The 15,908-nt window shown below is 36.4% G+C and overlaps 2 protein-coding genes and 1 pseudogene across 2 annotated transcripts; all 3 read left to right on the top strand.

The window, feature by feature from the left end:
- The first annotated feature begins 2,771 nt into the window (after window positions 1–2,771).
- LOC130684694 (olfactory receptor 5I1-like) lies at window positions 2,772–3,708 on the top strand (annotated as a pseudogene).
- Window positions 3,709–7,434: 3,726 nt separating this feature from the next.
- Window positions 7,435–9,072, top strand: LOC118908028 (olfactory receptor 5W2-like). The gene is made up of 2 exons (XM_036877091.2): window positions 7,435–7,453; window positions 8,084–9,072. Exons 1-2 carry the CDS (start codon window positions 7,435–7,437, stop codon window positions 9,070–9,072), a joined length of 1,008 nt encoding a protein of 335 aa, XP_036732986.2.
- A 5,121-nt stretch (window positions 9,073–14,193) lies between these two features.
- On the top strand, window positions 14,194–14,892 carry LOC130685007 (olfactory receptor-like protein OLF2). The gene has a single exon (XM_057508177.1). The coding sequence runs from the start codon at window positions 14,194–14,196 to the stop codon at window positions 14,890–14,892; it is 699 nt and encodes a 232-aa protein (XP_057364160.1).
- The last annotated feature ends 1,016 nt before the right edge of the window (window positions 14,893–15,908 follow it).

Raw genomic sequence — 15,908 nt, forward strand, 5'->3', positions numbered from 1 at the left:
GTTTGAGGTTCCTCACATCTCCAGTTTCGACATTCCACTGCTACAAAACTGCCCCAAACTCTGGAAAGCCCTACCTCGACCTATAGTTTGAAGGTCCACACTGCAAAAAAAGGGGAAAAATGAATTCAGATTTGAGTTTCCTATAACAAAGATTTTTTTCAACAGTAGAACATTCATAGTGAATTTAACTTGTGAAATTCTTGCTTTTAAAAATAAGCTGAAGTTGCCAATTTTTCAATCTTGATTTAAAAGTGGATCTTCGCATTGAATGTAAATTTTAACAAGATTCCAAGTTTCTACAGATAGAGGAATCATTAACAAATTCATCTAATGCTATGAAAGGAATGTAAAACCTATACTATGATAAAATGTAAAATACAATTAATTACATTAACATAAAATCATATAAAATAACTAATTACAACTAAGCCTTCAATATCATTGTTGTAGTGAAAATGACAGCTACTATTTATAGAAGAGTAATTCGTTGATGATGAGAATTTGTATTTACTCACTGGGTTGGTTCTCACCATCTCCTTGATATTCTCTTTCATAAGATAGATGCTCATCTTCAAGTCTTTCCATCTTCTCAGGAAGCACATGTTGACACCAAGTTTTACAGAAACATCCACTGTGCTCACCTTTCAATAACACAAAAAATGTATCAGTTTGCATATTTGTCCTTAAGAAGCAAACTGTGGGCTAGATATTCAGACAAGGGTGCATCTACAGACATTTGTATTTTTAAAAGGCATTTTTCTATTTTTTTTTCCTTCAGTCTCAGGTGATAGAGAGGCCATGTCACATTCCAAGGACATGGTAAGTTTCATGACATCAAAAAAAAAAAGAATGCAAAATTTTCCCTCTGGGTCTGCTTTTTGCAATTAAATTTTTAATGAAACTAATTTTTGCATTTTAAAGTGTTTGCTTTGCAGAAGGGCTTGAACCACTTCAGAGGCCTTTTCTGCTCAGGTGGGATGTGCCGCTGCCCACACTGACACTCCATCCCCTAAAAAGTTAATCAGTTAATTCCCCACTGCCAAATGTCCTTGGAGCCCTTGTGGAGAAATCTGAATAGTGTTTCTTAAATCCAAGGGGTCCCATGGGCCCCTTCATTCAGCGTCTGAATATTCCTCCCTTTATACCACCTGGGAGGCTTCTGCCTTTCCTGGGGATGCTCCTGTTCCCCAGTCACTTGTGAGGGTCAGATGCTGGTGGCAGCAGTGTTTTCTATGGTGGCCTTGCAATGGGAGGGGCTGGAGGGGGTGCAGGGCAAGGATGATGCCGGCAAAGCTGGAGGTGGACCCAAAGTTGGGATTTATATTCCCTCCTCTTTCCTCTCTCTGTTTCTCCCTCCTACAAAACAGGCTTTGTTCTCCGGTGGTTAACTGACTCAGCCATTTTGTTGACATGTGTCTGGTGACAATGTTCATATGAGTCCTTGGCAATCAGTCAGCATTTCTGTGCCCTGTTATCTCCTCAGGGGAGCTGAGTTCTGGGTAAGAGGCTGCTTGCATGAGCAAAATTCCTTTTGATGATTAACAAGACTATGTGCAAGGTTACAGGGCAAACCAGAAGCTTTTCAGTCCAAAGATTAAGGCAGCAAAGGAGACAGATACAATATGATGTAGGGGATGCCACTTTTTCACTCGGTTATGGTAATAATGGGTAACATTTTTTAAGCTTCCATGTGGTTTTGAAAATATTCAATTGTGACAGTTACAGATGAAAATATTTGAACAACTATATTAAAAGCATCCACAATAAAAGGGGTTCTTTGTGGGACTCTAGATATCATTAAATAAAACCTCAGTATTACTGAGAGTGAAAATTGCTTATTCAAGTTAATACTAACAGAATTTCTATTATAATTATCAATGTGCTTTTAGAAAAATACAGTTCACAATGGCAATAACCTGCTAATTATTCCTAAATGTCCCTTGTAAATGAGCATGTTTGGAATACTTCAGTTATCAGGTTCCTGATGACATGAGATGGCATATAAAAGTCCTCGGTTCTAGTGGTGAAATTATTCATTTAAGTAATTGGAAAACAGCTTCCTCCTTGGTAAAGCTTCTGTGGTTACTAGACTGGCTGTAATGATGCAAAAATAGACTTTTGTGGAATGAAGAGCAGAACCACTGATCTATGCCTAAATAGTTGAAAAACATTTCTCAGTCATTATTGTACCACAAAGTAATGTATCTTGTGCTACTCTTTCTTATAAAGTTTCATTTTTACCACTCCATACATTCTGTCAAGTGTATATGAACTGCTCTACTAGTTATTAAATACTGGACAGAAAGAGCAAATTGCTGTATAGTTATCATTCTAAGACATACGCTGTAAGTCAATTTATTTAAAAATATATATACATGTATTTCTTTTCTTCATGTCATCATCAGCCCACTCAAATTCACTGCTTCCTTGAATCCTCTGAGCCAGCTAATATTGCTATATTTGGGGTACAAAAAGATAAGGAAAATCAGACATAATTTCTGAGCAGAGAGCCAAGTCTCCAATGGAAGAAAGTCATTAAACAAGCAAATAGAATAAAAGTAGAACCATGAATTCTGATAGATACTAAACTATAAGATATATTTATTGGAGTTTGTATTTGAAAGGGAGTTTAGGCTTGGATTCTTTACTTGATTGCTTCTTTGTTTGTTGAGACAAAATAACCTTGTAATTGTATCTAATTATTTTTCTCTTTCCATCAATAGAACATTTTAAGATGTTAGAATTCTCATAGAAAGGAAGCAATACGGAATATGGAATTTATAGAAGGCAACTATACTTTGGTGCCTGAGTTTTTTCTGTTAGGGTTTCCTACTCACCCTGAATGGCAGATTGTCCTGTTCCTTGTTTTTCTGACACAGTATGGTATGATTTTAATGGGGAACATTGGATTGATGTTGTTAATCACGACTGATTCACACCTTCAAACCCCCATGTATTTCTTCCTTAGCAACCTCTCCTTTGTAGACTTTTGTTATTCCTCAATAATTGCACCAAAATGTTGGTTAATATCCTCTTAGAGAACAAATCTATTTCCTATCATGGCTGTCCCAGCAGTTTTATTTTTTCTGTACTTTTTCAGATACAGAGTCCTTTATCTTGGCTGCCATGGAGTATGACCGCTATGTCGCCATCTGTAACCCTTTACTCTATGTGGTTGTGATGTCTCAGGGGATCTGCATATGGGTGATTGTCTTGTCATACATTGGAGGCAACATGAGTTCTCTGGTTGACACATCCTTTGCATTTATTCTGAAATACGGGTAAAAATGTCAGTAAAATTTTTTTCTGCGACCTACCTTCCCTGCTTAAGCTGTCCTGCACAGACACACAATTAATAAGTGGCTACTCTCCACATATGGCAGCTCAGTGGAAATTATCTGTTTCATTATCATCATTTAGTATGTTTTCATTCTTCTCTCAGTCTTAAAGATCCGCTCTTCCACCAGGAGGAAGAAAACCTTCTTTGCATGTGCCTCTCACCTGACCTCTGTGGCGATCTATTAAGGGACTCTTCTCTTCATTTATTCATGCCCCAGCTATCTGTATTCTCCCAACACTAATAAAATCATCTCAGTGTTCTACAATGCTGTCATCCCAGAGTTGAACGCATTGATTTATGGTTTGAGAAATAAAGATGTAAAAGACGCGGCTAAGAAAGCTGTGAGATCAAAGGTAGATTCCTCATGAGATACAGCATTCCAGGTTTCACCCAAATCTCCGATCGCAAACTCTGATTGGGAAAATGCAACAACCTTACCAGCAAGCACACTTCTCCCACAAGGGATTTTATCAAACACTTTCTTTTCACACGGCCAAATGCATTTCATAACCCCATGATATAGGAAAACATTAAAAACTTTCAACATTGTTGCTAAATAATAGTCATACTACTCTTCAATGATTACTAGCTTGATGTTGTATCAGTTGTCTTAAAGTATATAGTAAATAACTCAGAAATGTGTGTGTGTGTGTGTGTTCATTTGTAGCATATCTCATTCACAAGGCTAGATTAATGGATGAGAAAAGAAGCCAGATCCCTTGGTTCACATGCCACCTCTGTACCCCATTAGAGAGTGGCACTTTGAACATCTTAGATACTTTCTCAATGCCACAGTTACCTCTCTGTAGAATAGGGAGAACATAGTATCCACATCATTGATTATTAGATAATTAACTGAGTAAATGTTTAGAATAGTGCCTATTCCATATTAAGCACTACATAAATGTTAATTATGCATAATTATATAATACCACACATTAATAAAAATGTGTATTGTATAATAAGGTGGTGAGAAGCAGGGATGTCAGGAAAGCAAAATCCACAATCAAAAACATTTTCTTAGGTGCAATTTAATACGTTGATGAGCATATTATTATGCGTTAATTTCCATTTACATATATTCTTTGTTGAAATAGTTCACACTTTTTATTGGGTTATGTGTTTTCTTATTATTGATGAGAATTGTTCGTATGTTCTGGCTACACATTCTTTGTCAGCTATATGGTTTGTAAATATTTTCTTCAGTTTATCTGTCTACCTACCTACCTACCTACCTACCCAATTGTCATATCTATATTATACAGTAGTACATAATAGTAATAATAAATGACTCCTGAAAGAAAATATCTCTGATTGTATTCTGTTATCTTTTTACATGTAAACACTATCCTAAAATTACATGGTTTAAAATAATGACCACTGGACTATATTCTGCTCTTCCTCATGTTGACTGAGACCCATGGTATTGAGGTGGATGATAGGCTAGGCTGTACAGTCTCCTATAACCGACACAAGGATGACAATGACCTAAATATTAAATCAGCTGGGTCCCCTTACCTTTCCATGTAGTCTCAAAGCCTGTCACATGTTTTATCCAGAAGTTTAGTTAGACTTATGTAGCAACTCATGGCTTTTAGAGACTGTCTTCATAAATGCTGGATTCAGAAGTGACATATAATATTTCTGCCAATTTATGTTCAAAGCAGTTAGAGCACAGCAAAAATTCAAAGGAAGGACAAACAGGCACTGTGTCTCTAAGGAAAATGTGGGAAGTTGTGTAAAGCCATCTTTAATCTACCCAACCTGCCAACAGCCCATTGTAGAATAAATTTCATATTCCACATTGTTAAATGAATTAGGCTTTTGTTTTTGCTGTGTATATACTTAGCAAAGTCATTGAATGAAGCAATATTTGAATAGCACACGTATAGAAAGGAGAGTGACAGACATTTCAATCATTCATTCAGTCAAGTCATTGTAAAAGCAGTGTGAACTCTGGGACCTTTGGAAGTAGTCAGATCACACCAGATCCCAAGGTGGTATAGACTAAGGTTCAAAAAGTATGGAGAATCCCATTGCTATCTCTTGGGAAAGATTTAGGGAGGATGGAAAAGTATAATTTTCAGTATTCCTCAAGTTGCAAAGAACTAGTAAGGATAATCTCATCCTAAAATTATTTTTAGAGAGAAAGTAGAATTCTGCTTTTAAACTATTACCCATACAAACATGTTTAAATGATTCATATTTGCAAATATGAGTTATCTTACCAGAAAAAAACAAAACCTGGTATTTTGCTATTCTTTGTACACCACCTTCCACTTTTGGTAGTCTGAAATACTTAACAATAAATACTTAGAAAGCAATTATCTCTTCAAATCCTTATTCTAGGGACTTCAGGGAATACAAAAATAAACAATGACCTTGTTCCTGAAGCTGTAAGTATAGTAGAGAAATTCTTATAAGACTAAAGTAAACATAATTTTTAAAAATGTACTAAGTATAGAGTATGCGATAGTTATAAAATCAATGAAATGTATGTGAATAGCATGTGATGGGGGGATGAAAGTAAGAAAATGATTAGTGATGAAAATGCCTTGAAAGGAACATTAACAGAATATTTATCTCATCATTATTCATCATAGGCAAAAAGTATAAACAACCCAAATGTTCATCAGCTGATGAATGGATCAACAAACTGTGTTATATCTAAAAATGATTTTACCTTTCAGCCATAAAATGATACCAAATTCTCACACTTTCAATAAGGATGAAACCTGTAAACATAATGCTGAATGAAAGAAGCCTGACATAGCCCCCCAAAAATTGTATGATTCAGTTTATATGAGAAGTCCAGAATAGGCGAACAGAATCAGAAAGTAGAGAAGTAGTTGCCAAAAGTTGGGAAGGAGAAGCAACCACTAATAGATAAGGGTTCCTTGTTGGATTGATGGAAAGTGTCCTGGAATTAGTGGTGATGCTGTGCAGTTTTGTAAATATATTAAAAACCAAAGAAGTGTACATGCTAATAGGATGAATTTTGTAATATTTTTATTACTTTCCAAAAACAGAAGAAAAGACCATTGAAGATTAGTTAACAGCCATAAATATAGTGATGAAGGAGAATCTTTTAAAGATGGGAGATACAAAATGAACAATGGAAAGGCACTGGATCCGATAAGTAGAATTCTATTGGAGTTTTATTATTTCTGCTTTGACCAGAGAAAGAGGTAATTGTGAAACAATCATAAAAATAATGAGTCTTTTTTTCTCAACAGAGCTATCAGGAGATGATAGTCAGGCATTAAAGCTCATCTTTACAAAAGTTAGTGCTCTATTCACAGGAGAACATACAGAGCCAAAAACATAATTGATGACATGCTTGCATAACACCAAAGCCCAAGGGCAGTAATGTCAGAGATTTAAGTTCCAAATGTCAGCTGTTAAAATAAAACACCCCTAGCCTATTGTTCAGCTACTGAAACTCCTCATCTCAGGTAGGTTCCCGAGTATCCTAAATTACAGAATACAAAGGAAAACATCTTTTTGGCACAAAATGAGAGATTTTAAATGCATACTTTTATGTTGCTTAGTCAATTTAGTATTACCCTCTGTTTAGTTGCCACAGTGAAATTTTCTTGTCAGAACTGAAACATACTATAATTATTAGTATCCAAAAAATACCATATTAAACTACATTTAAAATCTAGATTCACTGAAAAGCCTTTACTCCTATCACTTACAAGGACATACATGAATTTAAGAGTTTTGAAAATTTTATTCCAAAAGTAGATGTGGTACTATATTATACATTACATGTGCAAATAACTATGTAAATCACATGCCATATTTACTTAGGTCTAAAAAATGTATATCTGCACCCCACATTCCATTTCTCATATATGAACTGAAACACATACATATGCAAACCCATGACATACACATAAAGACTCATGCAAGAGAGAGAAGCCTATACATCTCAGAAGCATTTATTGTCCTTCATACCACATCCATTTTTAGTAAAAAGACACTTAAAATTAAAAAAGATGCAAATGTATGTGTTAGATCCATAGTTTCTCATTATCACTGTTTCTTTGGCCAAGGGACTCCTTCCTTGGTACCAGACCACTCCACAAATGGGTAATGAGTATTGGGGTAAAGCAATATTATATTTCTAGAGTGAAGGTAAATAATGCATATTTCGTATCTCACCCGCTACTAACAAGAACATAAACCAAGACCAGTAATACATTTTTTCCATTATTGTTAGCAATGTTCTCATTGTTTCTAGAAATAAACAATTGTAATTATTTTAAACCAATCATGCCTTTGAGGAACATAACAATTGTAATTATTTTTTGTGTTCATGTGAGTATTTTCAAGCATAGAAAATGTTTTGTCTTATATCTTACAGCCTAGCATTTCTCATATTGGTGTCTCTTCCATACTATTTTGAATATACAAAGAAAGATAAATTCATCCAATTTTACTCCCTGAGATAAGGAAGGTAAGGCTTACAGAAGAACTTTTGAAAGTCACATACCTCATGACTGACATCTAGATTTAGATCTGTTTCTCAACTGCCTGTCACAGCTCATTTTTATTACTGTCTTTATATACCTCTTTAAAGAGTGATTATTGACTAAGTAATATTCTGAGTATAAAAAGAAAATTGCAGAAAGAATTTGTGTGCTGCTGCCTTACAGATATTTTATGAATGCCCGGAATCATTAAGCATGCATCTGTCATTTTCTTGATCATTTTCTCAACAGTTTAGGTGAGAAGAAAGAAGCACGGATAGAGATAATTGCTCCTCTGTGACTGAATTTATTTTCTTGGGAATTACCAATAACCCTGGGATGAAAGGGGCCCTATTTACAGCATTTCTTGTTGTTTATCTTATTAACCTTTTGGCAAATCTTGGAATGATCATTTTAATTAGAATGGATTCCCAGCTGCACACACCAATGTACTTTTTCCTCAGCCACCTCTCCTTCTGTGACCTCTGCTATTCCACAGCAGTTGGGCCCAAGATGCTGGTGGACATATTTGCCAAGAACAAAACGATTCCCATCGTTGGCTGTGCTCTGCAATTCTTGATCTTCTGTATCTTTGCAGATTCTGAATCAATGTTGCTGGCAGCGATGGCCTTTGATCGGTACAAGGCCATTAGCAACCCCTTGCTCTATACGGTCAACATGTCCAGCACAGTGTGCTCCCTGCTCACAGCTGGGGTTTACATGGTGGCAATGGCCAATACTCTGATGTACACAACAGTAACATTCCGCTTATGTTTCTGTGGGTCAAATGAGATTAACCATTTCTTCTGTGATGCTCCACCTCTTTTATTGCTGTCTTGCTCAGATACACAGGTCAATGAGTTAATGATATTCACCATATTTGGTTTAATTGAACTGAGCTCCATTTCAGGAGTTCTTATCTCTTATTGTTACATAATCCTATCCGTCTTGAAGATCCACTCTGCTGAGGGGAGGCTCAAAGCTTTCTCCACCTGCACCTCCCACTTAACTGCTGTTGCGATTTTCCAGGGAACCCTGCTCTTCATGTATTTCAGGCCAAGTTCTTCCTACTCCCTAGATCAAGACAAAATGACCTCACTGTTTTACACCCTTGTGATTCCCATGCTTAACCCACTGATTTACAGCCTGCGGAACAAGGATGTGAAGGAGGCCTTGAAAAAACTGAAAACTAGAAGGTGGTTTTATATAGTTGTTTACACAGACACACACATAGCATGGTTGTTGTTTTTATAAAACATTGGATGACACAAGAGTTGTCTGAACCTTAATAAAATGACTATTTTTTTTGAAGTCCAATTACGATAATGTCATTGTTAACCATATGGTACATATTTATTAAATTATTACTTCTAATATGATATTATGAGCATTCTTTGTCAAGGACTGGACATTCCATCCCTGTTATCCAAAGCACCCCACACTGTCTGGGACATAGAGTGGGAAAACAACTGAATAAATAACAAATGAAAAACACTAGGTAACATTTTTGAATGTCTATTATCAGGTATTAACATAATTATATGCATGTAAGTAATGTGTACTGAATATATATATATATACATATATTTGTATATATATATAATATTTAATAACTTTTAAGAAAGTGCATAAAATGGTGTAGATACTATGAGATTAGATCTATCAAGAACTACACATTAATTGCATTAGAAGTAAAGAGCATTCACCTGTGTATGTTGTTCACATTTGTTTCTCATCTGTCTCTGCTCTAGTTTTAATGATTAAGTTATTGAATCAGTTTGTTTAGATAATGTGGAAATGTCCATATATTTGAACGACCACATAAGACTCAAGGACACTCCTAATTATCGATTAGAATTGTAGAAGCTAAGAACAATTGAATTTCTTATATTTTCTAGCTGCCATTTATAAATACCTTTGTGTGAAAACATTTCAGAATGGAAGTACAGCTCCAAGATCTTCAAAAGCACATTTGTGGAGCACTATGATCTGTCAGTGTATCATGTTGGAAAAAAAAAACGTTATGAAGAATTTTTCTTTTTTACTGAAAGTGTTGCAGAATGAAAAAAATTTCTCTACTCTTCAAGTCTTTCCTAGCTAGTTTAAGAACCAAACTGACATAAGACAGACTAACAGGAGAAAAAGAAAACAAAGTTTAATTATGTGTGCACAGAGCTCCAATAATGAACTTGAGACTGAAAAAAATGATCAGGGAGGCAGTTTTTATACATCTCAGACAAAGAAGAATAAATCTGAAGAACGGGACAAAGAAAATTTATGTTTGGGAGCTTCAATTCATAAGGAATTCTAAACAGACTTTGGGCTGGGTAATAGATTAATAAAAAGTAAAGTTTATTTGTTTAGGCTCTGGGCTCTGCATTTCGTCTCAGATGATAAGGATGTCTCTTTGCCTCCTGGTGTGAGGTCAGTACCTTTCACAGGGGAGATTTATTTCCTGCTTTCTCGGGACAAAAGTGGTAGGTGTCAGGGTGTTCCTCTTGTATTGGCTGTTTCTTAAATAACTTTGAATTCAAAATCATCAATATGCCAAAGTGGCACATTTGGGGAAGTCCTGCCCTGGGCCCCAGTAAGAGTATTTAAGGGTTTCCATCTGTACTGTATTTCCTCAAATAACACACACTCTTTTGGAACTGTTACTTATGAGCAGCAGTGTGGTAGAAAACATTGTTTGAAATACATTGTCCAAGAAAAATAGAGTGTCAGTGGATTGCTGTTTAAAATTAGAAGATGTAAACATGTAATCTGATTAACCCATCTCTCCTTTAGGACAGCCATATACTACATATATAATCTAAAGACTTATTTAATCCACATATTGGATGTTTTATCAGCTCTAGTCAGTGTGAACTAAAGAGAAGGAAATTTTAAGCCCTATAAATGGAATTCTAGAAATAGAATTGATTTATTCAATTAAATTGGGCCTCTTCACTCTGAATTTGCAAGATATAATAAGACATTATGGGGAATATTTTTAGGGACACTTGACTCAAATAGCAGCTTGGACAGATGACCTGTAACTCTCTTGGTATTCTACCTAAACAGGGAACATGACATAGAAAGGGTTTGATGTATTCTAGCCTGATTCATTCCTCATCATTCCCTTCCCTTCTTAGTTATTCTATGTGACATCCTTCTTACACACCCCCAGTGACTCACAGCAAATTATTTTTTCCAAATTCAATATTGTTAGGGTCAAGGGACATTCTTTAAATCTGGGGATATGGGAGTCCCTGCACTCCCCTCCTCCCACAGACACACCAAATGAACAGCTACACATGGTGCAATTATCACTGAAAGAAATCAAGCAACTAGCTGAGCAACTTCTATACATTGAGCAATGAGAAAATAATCCACAATGAAATGAGTAGGAAAGGCTCAGACACAATTTTGCTCACCCTCGCCTCCAACCCCAGCAAAGAGACATGCAGCTGGGAAGGGATCCCCAGCTCCCAGCTCTTCCACAGGAATGAGAGGTTTGGACCCCATAACAGTGCCCCAATTTCTAAGACTCCCACCAAAGGGACTGGCCTCCCAATCTCCGAGGTCTGAAGACCAGTGGAGCTTTCATCCGAAGACCTACAGGACTAGAGCAAACAAAGAAAAGCAGTTATAAGGGAAGCCAGCACTAACTGCCACTATCACACCGGGGCTCAGAGCAGATAAAGCTGGCAGAGAAGCCCATCTCTCAGCCTCTCCTGAGTGGGGAAGGAGCTTGGTGGCGCCACTCTTGCTGCGCAGGGGTTACTGCCTGTGTAACGGCTCGCTACAAAACAAACAAACTCTGAATGATATTTTTGTTTCTTACCTTTTTCATAAAAGATAAAGTCCTGTTGAATTTCTTTTGGTTAGCACAAACAGGTGCAAATGTAGGTTTTTGCTAAGAGCAAAGTGGCATAGCACAAACTTTTCAACACTAAAGGATACCTGTACATTATTATGTGTCAATTAAAGCTCATTAAAACTGGGAAATAATTCTTTAATGAAATATATATGTGGAAACATACCCATATATACAGGCATACCTCGTGTGATTTACACTTCATTTTATTGCACTTCACAGATTTTGCATTCTTACCAGTTGAAGGTTTGTGGCAACCTTGTATTGAACAAATCAAATGGAGCCATTTTTCCAAAAGCATTGCTCACTTCATGTCTCTTCATCACATTTTGGTAATAATGACCAGAAAATAAAAAACCTTCTGGAAGAGATTCACCATTCTAGATGCCATTAAGACATTCATGATTTATGAGATGAGGTCAAAATATTAACATTAGTAGGAGTTGGGAAGAAGTTGTGTCATACCTCGTGGATGACTTTGAAGCTTCAAAGTCACTTTCAAGACTTCAGGGCAGGAAGTCACTGCAGATGCGGAAATAGCAAAATAATTCAAATTAGACGTGGAGCCTGAAGATGTGACTGAATTAATTAATCATTAATCAACCAGACTGAAATCCAGTTGGATGACATGTGAATAGATGGCATGTGATTAATGAAAAAAGAGTATTCAGTATGACTGATGAGGAATTGTTATATTTGTAAGTGGGGAGGTGGAGGAGTTTGTTTCAAAAACAAAAGATTCAGTATAAAAATAATAAAGGATAAATAACGAGATAAAATAATCATTGTATTAAATCAATCTATTACTTTAATAAATTTAGCAGGATAAATGATCATTCATGGATAAAAAATTAAAAAGATTATCTCTTTAAGTTTCATTAGGTCTCTGATTTGACAGGAGGAAGATGGTATAGACTCAGAGTAGCAATGACTCATACTATAAAAATTATTTTACCTTCCTGGCAATAGTCAATTTGGTCCAAGTATGAGAATTTAAAGTTCAGCCTTTCCTGAAACTATTGCAATATTCATGGGGGAAAAAAACAGTACAAGATATATAATTAATCACATGTTTGCATAATACAGAAGTGTAAGGGCAGAGGCTTTAGAGGCTTAAGTCCCAAATGACACTAAGTACAAATAAAATGCCATCTGTCTATATTGTCAGCTACCGGAGGCAAATATGGAAAGACTTGCTCATCACAGGTAGGTTTCTGAGTCTCTAAATTTAAAGAATGAAGAAAAAAACCTTACATTTGAAAAATTGAAGAATCAAATATTTAGAAAACTATATTTAGAAATATTTTCTAAACTGTATGTTTGGAAAACATATTTTTGACTTACTTCCTTTGGTTAAAAGTCTGCAGTTGAATGGCAATGAAATGATATTTCTTAAAAGCTGGGTGAATTAGACTCACGTTGATCAGCTAATGAACAGTTTTACTTACTTATATCTTAATCACAACTAAGCAGAAAAACATTGGGTGTTTTCATCACTGTGAAAGGGGATATGCAAATTTAAGATGTTTTTTTCTATTTCATTTACCAGTAATTGAGATATCATAATACACATACTAGTCTGTGTAAAATCAACCCCATATGAAACACATACTGTATTTACTTCAGCTTTTAAAAAACCAGGCGATCACTCATGTTTCAACTCTCATATATCAACAGAAAGACATAGGTGTATGCATGACCCAGCAAACACCAACAGAAGCTTATGTATCTAAAACATATTTATTATTATTCTTCCCATCTCTATTTCTAATGAACAACTCAGGTGTAAACTCCATGAAAATGAAAATGTATGTGTTAAATTCTATTTTTCCTCTGTTTTTAGCATTTCATTTTCCTGGTAAAGAGACATGCTTTTTGACACCAGACCACTCCTACATGTAAGTAATAATAATGTGGCAAAGCAGTAAAATGTTTCTAGAGAAAAGTTTACTCAAATATGTCTCGTGTCTCAATAAATACTAAAAACAATAGAGACCAAGAACAGTAACGTCATATTGTTCATTATCTTAAAATTAGAGATACGTTCATTGTGTCTGAATTTAACACACAGTCTTAAATGAATCATGATTCTTGAGGAAATCAGCAAGTCCAATCATTATTGTGCTCAACTGGATATTTATGTTTCAAATGAAAGGCTGTATACTCCAGCTTTCCTTAATTTATGTGTGACTTTCATAGTATATTTGACCTGTGATGAGCTGTCAGTTCATGATTGACTGCTGAGATTAGGCAGTGAAGATGGACACAACCACATACCTGATGGGTGGTCTAAATCCAGAGCCAAACTTTCTGTAAATCCTATCCCAGACACTAACTTTTGTCAATAACGTAACAGTGAAACTTGTTTGGGCTATTTTTTGAAGATCAAGAATATCATGTACTGAAATAAATCCTTTCTGACTTGCAGGTTGTATTTTTCTGAGTGTCATGAAGAGTTGAAACTTTGATCTACCATTTCTTGATCACTTCTATAGCATTTTAGAAGAAAAAGGAGAATGGAGGGGGTAAATTGTTCCTCATTGAAAGAATTCCTTCTCTTGGGAATTAGCACTAACCCTGGAATCAAAGTGACACTCTTTACCACGTTTCTAATTGTTTATTTCATTATTCTTGTGGCAAACCTTGGGATGATCATCTTAATTAGAATGGATTCCAGGCTGCACACGCCAATGTATTTTTTCCTCAGTCATCTTTCCTTCAGTGACTTCTGCTATTCTATGGCAGTTGGACCCAGGATGCTAGTAGGCTTCATTGCCAAGAACAAGTCCATTTCCTTCTGTGGCTGTGCTCTGCAATTCTTGATCTTCTGTACCTTTGCAGATTCTGAGTGTCTGCTGCTGGCGGTGATGGCCTTTGACTGGTACAAGGCCATTAGCAACCCCTTGCTCTACGCAGTCAACATGTCCAGCACAGTGTGCTCCCTGCTCACGGCTGGGGTTTACGTGGTGGGAATTATGGATGCTTCAGTAAGTACTATATTAATATTCCGCTTATGTTTCTGTGGGTCAAATGAGATTAACCATTTCTTCTGCGATGCCCCACCTCTCCTATTGCTCTCTTGTTCAGATACACGTATCAATGAGCTAATGATATCCATCATTTTTGGTCTCCGTGAACTGATTACTCTTTCTGGACTTTTTGTGTCTTATTGTTATAAGGAACCTGGAAAGTTTTCAAAGGTTTTAGGCTCTTAGTTTGCCAAATTTTGTTTATTCAATCTTTCATCTGAGTAGTGATTTAGTTTGCTAAGCACTATTGAGTGTTTTCTAACTACCTGGTTCACTTCAATGTGGTTTTCATTTTATGGTAAGCCTGCAGTTTTAATAGCAATGCATATTATCATTTAATGAAACCATTTTATTTCAATAATATTCAAATTATTTGTAATAAACAATGATGTATTTATACACTTTGCTATTTCATTCAGTTTTCTAGTCTTCAGTGCAGGCCTTTTCCCTGTGCTGTTGGGTTTCAGATAAGTGAGGAAGTGGCTGCAGAAACCCTGGAGTAGGAGCAGCAGGCTTGCACGTTCCCCTTGCCTGGGAGACCTGGAGGGGCTGCGGCTGTATTACAACATCCTTGAGCAGCCTACATGTCACTCACTCCATCCGGTGCTCCTCAGCTCCCGCAGTCCTGGGGTGGCAGGGTCATCGTTCCTAAGATGGGCAGATCCAACTGGACACTGGATGCCAGGGGGCCCTAGCTTTAAAGTTGGCAAGGGATTCGCCCTATGCTGAGCAGTAGTTCAATGGACTTCCCTTTTCTGCCTCTGTTCTTCCTTGCTCTCCACCACCAGTATGGCTGCACAAACAAAAGCCTCTTCCTGGTACTCTGTGATACAGACCCTCACTATTACTTTCACATTAAAGAATTTTTTCCTTGCTGCACTTGTTTGACCTGTTCAAGAATTCTTTCCCAGTCAGAGTCAAGGGCCCTCTCTCCCCAGTCCAGGTTGAGGTTTCACTTAGTATACAGGGAGAGACACCCCTTTACCAGACAGGACTGCCCAGCAACAATTTCACTTTCATTTGTCTATGAAAAAAAAGAAAATGTGGCTTAGAGTAAAGTTGTTTTAATGTAAGAATGAAGGACCTTATGCTGGGGTGTCATCTCATCTGTTCTCACTGATAAGGACTCAGTAACTCAGCTTCTGAGGGACCCACTTGCACTTTATCAGTAAAAACACATGAACAAGCAACCAAGACAAGGG

This window comes from Manis pentadactyla, chromosome 9 (genome assembly GCF_030020395.1).
Source record: "Manis pentadactyla isolate mManPen7 chromosome 9, mManPen7.hap1, whole genome shotgun sequence".
In the NCBI taxonomy this organism is placed as follows: domain Eukaryota; kingdom Metazoa; phylum Chordata; class Mammalia; order Pholidota; family Manidae; genus Manis; species Manis pentadactyla.

Coding starts and splice junctions, on each gene's coding strand:
- LOC130685007 (XM_057508177.1), top strand. CDS start 14,194: ATGGAGGGGGTAAATTGTTCCTCATTGAAAGAATTCCTTCTCTTGGGA.